Source organism: Temnothorax curvispinosus, unplaced genomic scaffold (assembly GCF_003070985.1).
Source record: "Temnothorax curvispinosus isolate PA1 unplaced genomic scaffold, ASM307098v1 QBEX01016710.1, whole genome shotgun sequence".
NCBI classification, from domain to species: Eukaryota; Metazoa; Arthropoda; class Insecta; order Hymenoptera; family Formicidae; genus Temnothorax; species Temnothorax curvispinosus.
Window position 1 is genome coordinate 801 of NW_020226490.1, and position 8,123 is coordinate 8,923.

The 8,123-nt window shown below is 34.9% G+C and overlaps 1 protein-coding gene across 1 annotated transcript; it reads right to left on the reverse strand.

The window, feature by feature from the left end:
• Window positions 1–258: 258 nt before the first annotated feature.
• LOC112466927 lies at window positions 259–7,979 on the reverse strand. Its single transcript, XM_025035290.1, has 12 exons — window positions 7,705–7,979; window positions 7,043–7,394; window positions 6,539–6,766; window positions 5,608–5,721; window positions 5,380–5,535; window positions 4,930–4,959; window positions 2,594–2,904; window positions 1,951–2,302; window positions 1,446–1,673; window positions 1,160–1,273; window positions 932–1,087; window positions 259–550 (listed from the first exon to the last, which is right to left on the reverse strand). Exons 1-12 carry the CDS (start codon window positions 7,956–7,958, stop codon window positions 500–502), a joined length of 2,346 nt encoding a protein of 781 aa, XP_024891058.1. The 5' UTR covers window positions 7,959–7,979; the 3' UTR covers window positions 259–499.
• Window positions 7,980–8,123: the final 144 nt, after the last annotated feature.

Here is an 8,123-nt window from a genome sequence, read left to right on the forward strand (position 1 = left end):
GTAATTTTTTGTTTTGCATTAACGACTATATAATATCCTTTTTTTGTGCGAGAGGAGATGCAAATAGTAAAATAATTCAAACTCGCAACTCGTGGGAGAAGTAATAATTTTTACCCTATATTCTATTTCCTATTGTTTTATGTTATTGTTACAACTGTAACAAATATAAGTTTATTTTTAATTTTTCTATATTATTTTTAGTTATTATTTTATTTATTATTTTTTGTATCTCGCGCTCTTATAATCTAGTTAGTAAAGCTGAGTGAAAGTTCACTTGCACATTATACACTTGTGTACACTATTCCCTATTTAAAGGCCGCTGTAACACGCACTAGTCCCACGAGTTCCGACAAGACAAGATATCGATATATCGCCATTTTTTGCAATAAAATAACGTTGGTGTGTGCAATAAAGAGGACAAGCTTTATTCCATTTCCCAGACCTCCAAAATAGTTAACCACGTAACAACAACAATTATATCTCAATATATCACTCATCTTCAGTACATCGCCAAAAGTACCGATATATACGACAACGAAGCTTTTACTACCTGAAATATTATTGTTTGAGATCTATAATCCATATTACATGTATAGAATATTCAGAAATTAAATAATACAGTAATATAAAAAGTAATATAACTAAATTACAATATAATAACCAACGGAAATTATATGAAGCTGTTTGTAAGATGTAAACATTGCCATGTTAATTTTTGCAACTCAGGTTATTTCGATATTTAATATATAAGAATAGTGAATTTGGTTTCAATCTGTATACTGTTACTATAAAAATATAAAAAATTTTTGTTTTAATATTAATTAAAACCTTTAAAAGATATGTATCATGATAAAACTTGTTAAAAATATTTGAGTATTACGTTACGTTACAAGGTAAACAAATGCAAAAATATGTATAAATGAAATCTTACGCTAGTAAATCTCTCCAAAGAAAGGTCGAGAATCCTTCCGCTCGTGATCGTCAATCTTTTCTGCGATCTGACAATGAGAAACAATATAGTTCGACTTTCTTTGGCTGGAAAATCGTACCAGAGAGAATTATACGCCGCACTTCCAATCATTTTACTCTGAAAAAAGAAAAATACAAGATCGATATATTTGCGAATTAATGAATTTACCATTTTTCTTTTGGAGCTAACCTTGGCGCTCAGATGTTCACCGCAAAAACAGTATATGAATGCCTCAACGTTCATCGAAATGTAGTATATCAATGTCTTTACCAAAATTGCTGCGGCATTAGGTGTGTTGAGCGACTGAAATTTCCATGTACGCGAACAGTATATAATTTATATGAGTTAATTACATGCACATACACGATACTTCGACAGTCATCTTGAATGTTATTAATTATCAACAGTCTTTTAATCCGATACGCAATATTTATATCTATAAGTAACCAAACGTCACTTTGGACTTGTTACTTACGGAAACGATAATAAATCCTAAACAGCATATGATGATAGTGTCTGATAAAAGCATCATAAATGCGATGTACGTGAAAAGAGTCTCAATATTTTCCGCAAATATAATAATACGCTGGTGCTTAATAATCAACGATCGCAATGTAAATTTGTCCATCGAATCCGCTGAACATTTGGAGATATTTGTCAACGATTCTCGAAGAATATCGATTTGACCACAGACGTGAATTATCTAAGGTTTATAGCTTCATAATCTTTCTCTCTCAAAAAATTAAAAATTATCTCTTGAGTAACTTTTAAAGATATCAGAGAAAAATATAAAAAATAATTTAGCAAATAATTTACATAAAATATAAAATATTATTAATGCATATACGTAATATATTTAATTTAAAATTTAAATTATGGACGATCTTATCAGATATAAGATCAAATTGAAATAAGTAAATGAAAAATGGAATTTGTCTTATTTTAACTTTGAACAAGCGTAACACGTTATTTAAGCTTACCAAAGTGACGAGAAGCGAATTAATAATTGTAATGCCGCAGGCAACTAAAAACAGGTGATAAAATTGAACAGATTGAACTGTCGTGTAAATAAAATCTGTGCTAATGTTGAATGGCAGCTCCATCTTTAGAATGAGCTCTCGCGCGTACGGCTCTAATGTCTCGGGACTGTTTGCGTTAGCAGCCAGTACACCGACACTGTAAAAAGATGCGGAGCCGATTTGCATGCCGACGATCCATCTCGAGGTACGACGTGCAAGATTTGCCCCGTCTGTCATTACGCGCGAGTTACAGCGGTTCGAAGTGCTATCTTGCCAATCCGCAGACATCATTTCCAATAAATCGTAAAATATTCTACGGAAGATTGGGCACACCATTCACGTTAATGTTCCTTTTCACACTCGTCTGTCATAAATTAAATTAATTCTGAATTTGATAGCAATATTTTATTAAAGTATCATAAATAACAGACAATTCATAACACGCAGTCATGTGTGTACTTTCAGTTCTCATCAAACTAATTGAATAAAATCGAAGACTGATTAATTATTATATGATACTTTTCCGACCGGTAGTTTCGGCAAGTGCTAATAATGAGACGATGGAGTAACATGATTTGCATATTATTCCATAAGTACGCCTTACCGTTGATAGATCCAAAGAATAATAAGCTTAATGTAGAGTAAAGAAGACGTCATTGCGCTGCTCACTCCATCCATATACTCGGAGAAGTCGTCCATATGAATGTTCATCACTACGTATCGATATTGAAAAACTTGAGCCGTGCTCAGCGCTATGATCCAGTACAATCTGAACATCACAGTCAACGGTACGTAAGGCCATATACCATAAATATGAAGGCCGAACCTGACCAGTCGGCTGAGCGTGGTCCTCCCCATATTTCTCTTCAGCAACGACGTGAAACGCCTCGCCGACCAATCGCGATCGTCGAATAACTTTATTCATACTAAAACTTACTCGCAGGACGACAGAAAAACGCGCGACCCATGGTCATCGACCATTGACCAATCACAACTTGTTAAATATTTCTGCTGCATTGCATAAAGAAAAAGAAAAAAATAACTGCAACTGTAATTTTAGAAATAATGAATGCATAGACAATATACTTATAGGAAAGGTCCCCTTCTTTTCCAACTTTCGACTACAATACAACTGTATGCCCTCTTTAAAAATGCAACAGGTAAAGGGAAGGTGGAGCGCAGCTTCCACGAACTGCTGCCGTGAGGTTGAAATATTCCGCTGCTGGGGAGGGGGGCAAAGCGTAACTGGGGATCCCCTCCGTGCTGAGGGATCATGAGAAAGGAAGACTAAGACGTATCGTAAGAGTTCGTCACGATGGAAACACGAGTGTAAAGATCACAGTTGGCGCTCGCCAACTGTGCTTGCAAGAAAGCTCGGGCAGTTCGACAACGACGGTGCAGACGTACAGAGTTACAGAATGACGGTATAAGCGAAGAAAAATGCAGCCAGAGCGAGAAATTGTATCTTATGTATAACCGAGGTGAGTACTTCACAAGATTATATTACATTATTATATTCTTTTATATTACACTATTTGTGTTTATTATTTTTACACTACACTTTTAACGTAATTAGTTTTTTTTCATATAATGTCGTTTAGTTACTTTAAAAATCTTAATTACAAGTCAATTTTCGATTTTAATATGAAAACGCTGATTAAAATTAATCTCTCTTAATTGGATACGTGTATTTTGGTCATTATTTTGTTGTCTCTGTAAAATACATCGATCTAAAATATCAGTGATGTATTAATATATAAGACTTATAGCCTTATACACTGCAAGCTAAATAAAGTCATCGCGAACTGGTATCTCGGTAAATCGATGCTTTGTTACCCCTGCTTGTCTGCACTCGTACACTTGATGCAAAACTCCGGCTTTTTGAACAAAAAAATTGTTAATCGTATAAACGACTGACGGTGGTGAAAGTACTATATCTTTCTACACGCGAAGATATAAGTAGCATGCGATAAGGCATCAGTATATTGTGTGTAACACAGACACGCATGAAGCCGTAGCTTTCATGATTTGCAATATGATAAAAGGAATTTCTGCCGTCATACGCGAATATCATGTCGCAACGAAACGATTAGAGAACTGATAAAGAGCAACAAGCTGTACGCCAAAGAGCAGTATAAATTGTACATCAAATCCATTTTTCTCAGTCCCTCGATATAATAGTGCACTACAATGCAAGCATATTGACAAATTTAAACGACGATTAATGTTGTCGTAAACCGGTAAAATCTGCGCAAAACGGGGCACGACACGTTGGATCAAATGCTAAAGATACGAACAACAATTTTTATAGAGGAACATACTGTACTCGTTATTTTCACAGCAGCGAGAAAGAAGCTTTTCTATCAATGATTTATAGAGCGTCGAACATCAGTGCTCTTTCTTTGATCGAGATATATCGCGAATATTGGAGGAGTATCGCTAATGATTGGAACGCGAAAGCGCCTCGCAAGCAATTGACCATACACGATTAATTAATACAGTATAATAAAAAAAAAGCACATGCAAATGTCAGATGACAAATTGTGAACAACAGCCATATTAAGTGATTCAAGACTTAAAGATGCGGGCTGGAAATGTCAAGAGAAAGCGAAATTGCAAGTTTGTTTACACTACTGTCTTTGCACCATAGATAAATTAACTGAAAGCACTGGGGAAAAAAAGATTCGAGTGGATCTTGTTTTATCAATAGCTGTTCAAAACAAGAAAGTTTTTCGTCGTAATTTTTTTTTATTTCGCATTAACGCGTATAATCCTTTTTTTGTGCAAAGAGGAGATGTAAATAGTAAAATAGTTCAAACTAGTCGCAACTCGTGGGAGATAAAGATGTAGTAATATTTATCATATTTTTTATTTACTATTGATTTATTGTTACAACTATTATCAATACATCACTCGTCTTCAGTACATCGCCAAAAGTACAGATATATACGACAACGATGCCTTTACTACCTGAAATATTATTATTTGTGATCTATAATCCATATCACATATATGTACTCAGAAATTAAATAGTAGGTACAGTAATATGAAAAGAAATATAACTAAATTACAATATAATAACCAACGGAAATTATATGAAACTGTTTGTAATTTAATGCGGTGTAAACATTGCCATGTTAATTTTTGTAACTTAAGTTATTTCGATAATTAATATATGAGAATAGTGAATTTCGTTAATAATTAAAAAATAAAAATAATAAATTTTGTTTTAATTTGTATATTGTTACTAAATTGATAATTTTTGTTTTAATATTAATTAAAACCTTTAAAAAATAATTATCATGATAAAACTTGTTAAAAATATTTGAATTTTACATAACGTTACAAAGCAAACAAATGCAAAAAAAATATGTATAAATGAAATTTTACGCTAGTAAACCTCTCCAAAGAGAGGTCGAAGATCCTTCCGCTCGTGATCGTCAAACTTTTCTGCGATCTGACAATAAGAAACAATATAGTTCGACTTTCTTTTGCTGGAAAATCGTACCAGAGTGAATCGTACGCCGCACTTCCAATCATTTTACTCTGAAAAGAGAAAAATACAGGATCGAGATATCTGCGAATTAATGAAACTGCCATTTTTTTCTTGGAGCTAACCTTGGCGGTCAGATGTTCACCACTAAAACAGTATATGAATGCCTCGACGTTCATCGAAATGTAGTATATCAATGTCTTTACCAAAATTGCTGCGACATTAGGTGAGTTGAGCGACTGAAATTTCCATGTACGCGAACAGTAATTTAGTATGAGTTATGTTATTTACACATACACGATACTTCCACAGACATCTTTAGTGTCAATAATTATCAGCAGTCTCTTAATCCGGTACGGAATATTTTTAATTTTTTAATTTAATTTAATTTAATTTATTGCGATGCTTAGTGGAGGATACAGTTATAGAGAGTATAAATAATGAGTGCACGCAAATGGTGAGGCATCAACACGATGTTGTTACTAAGCCTTCCAGTGAAGACAGTGTAAGTCAATATATAAAACATATAATATAAAAAAAAACATAATATAAAAAACGATGGATTCGCTCACGAGAATAATATTTTGTCGTACAACACATTCGTCGCAGAACTTACAATACGCACAGTAACACATAGATAAATACGCACGCACACACACTCGCACGTGTGCGCGTTAGCAGACACGACATATCGTGCAAGCAATCAGTGATGCGCAGGTTGAGATGCATTTCTGGCAGGAAATGCAGTCGATGAAATGAAGGTGGATGCAGCTGTACGAAAAGAAGACAAAGAGGTTAAGGATCTTATGGTAGAGGGAAGGTCGTTGAATTATTTGACTGCACAGTAGAAGAAAGAAGCGCGAAACTTGGCAGAGTGATGCAATGGAAATGAAAAAAGGTCGGGGTAACGAGTATTTGGGGCGTTAACGGCATGGTAAGTCGAAGGTAAGGAGGAGTATTAGAGTGAAGAAGGCGGAAAACCAGGCAAAAGAAGTGAAGCACAAAACGTATTTATATTTATAAGTAACCAAACGTCACTTTAGACTTGTTACTTACGGTAACGATAATAAATCCTAAACAGCATATGATGATTGTGTCTGATAAAAGCATCATAAAAGCGATGTACGTGAAAAGAGTCTCAATACTTTCCGCAAATATAATAATACGCTGGTGCTTAATAATCAACGATGGCAATGTAAATTCGTCCATCGAATCCGCTGAACATTTGGAGATATTTGTCAACGATTCTCGAAGAATATCGATTTGACCACAGACGTGAATTATCTAAGGTTATAGCTTCATAATCTTTCTCTCTCAGGAAATTAAAAATTATCTCTTGAGTCATTTTTAAAGATATCGGAGAAAAATGTAAAAAATGATTTAGCGAATAATTTACATAAAATATAAAATATTACTAATGCATATACGTAATATATTTAATTTAAAGTTTCAATTATGGACGACTTTATCAGATATAAGATCAAATTGAAAGAGGTAAATTAAAAAAAAAATTTGTTTTATTTTAACATTGAGCACGCGTAACGTGCAATTTAAGCTTACCAAAGTGACGAGAAGGCAATTAATAATATGAATGCCGCAGGCGAATAAAAACAGGTGATAAAATTGAACGGATTGAACTGTTGTGTAAATAAAATCTGTGCTAATGTTGAATGGCAGCTCCATTGCCAGAATGAGCTCTCGCGCGTACGGCTCTAATGTCTCGGGACTGTTTGCGTTAGCTGCGAGTACACCGACGCTGTATAAACATACGGCACCTACTTGCATGCCGATAATCCACCTCGAGGTACGACGTGCAAGATTTGCCCCGTCTATCATTACGCGCGAGCTACAGCGGTTCAAAGTGCTATCTTGCCAATCCGCAGACATCATTTGCAATAGATCGTAAAATATTCTACGGAAGATTGGGCGCACCATTCACGTTAATGTTCTTTTTCACACTCGTCTATCATAAATTAAATTAATTCTGAATTTTTGACGCTAATATTTTATGATATTTTGTATGACGCTGTTATTTATAAAGTATTATAAATAACAGACAACTCATAACACGCAGTCATGTGTGTACTCTCAGTTCTCATAATCAAACTAATTGAATAAAATCGAAGACTGATTAATTATTATTTGATACTTTTTTGACCGGTAGTTTCGGCAAGTGCTAATAATGAGACGAGTAACATGATTATTCCATAAATACACCTTACCGTTGATAAATCCAAAGGATAATGAGCTTAATGTAGAATAAAGAAGACACCATTGCGCTGCTCACTCCATCCATATACTTGGAGATGTCGTCCATATGAATGTTCATCACTACGTATCGATATTGAAAGACTTGAGTCGTGCTCAGCGCTATGATCCAGTACAATCTGAACACCACAGTCGACGGTACATACGGCCATATACCGTAAATATGCAGACCGAAGCTGACCAGTCGGCTGAGCGTGGTCCTCCCCATATTTCTCTTCGGCGGCGACGAGAAACGCCTCGCCGACCAATCGCGGTCGTCGAATAACTTTATTCATACTAAAACTTGCTCGTAGGTCGACAGCAAAACACGCGACCATGCCATGGTCATCGACCATTGACCAATCACAACTTGTTAAATATTTCTGCTGCATTG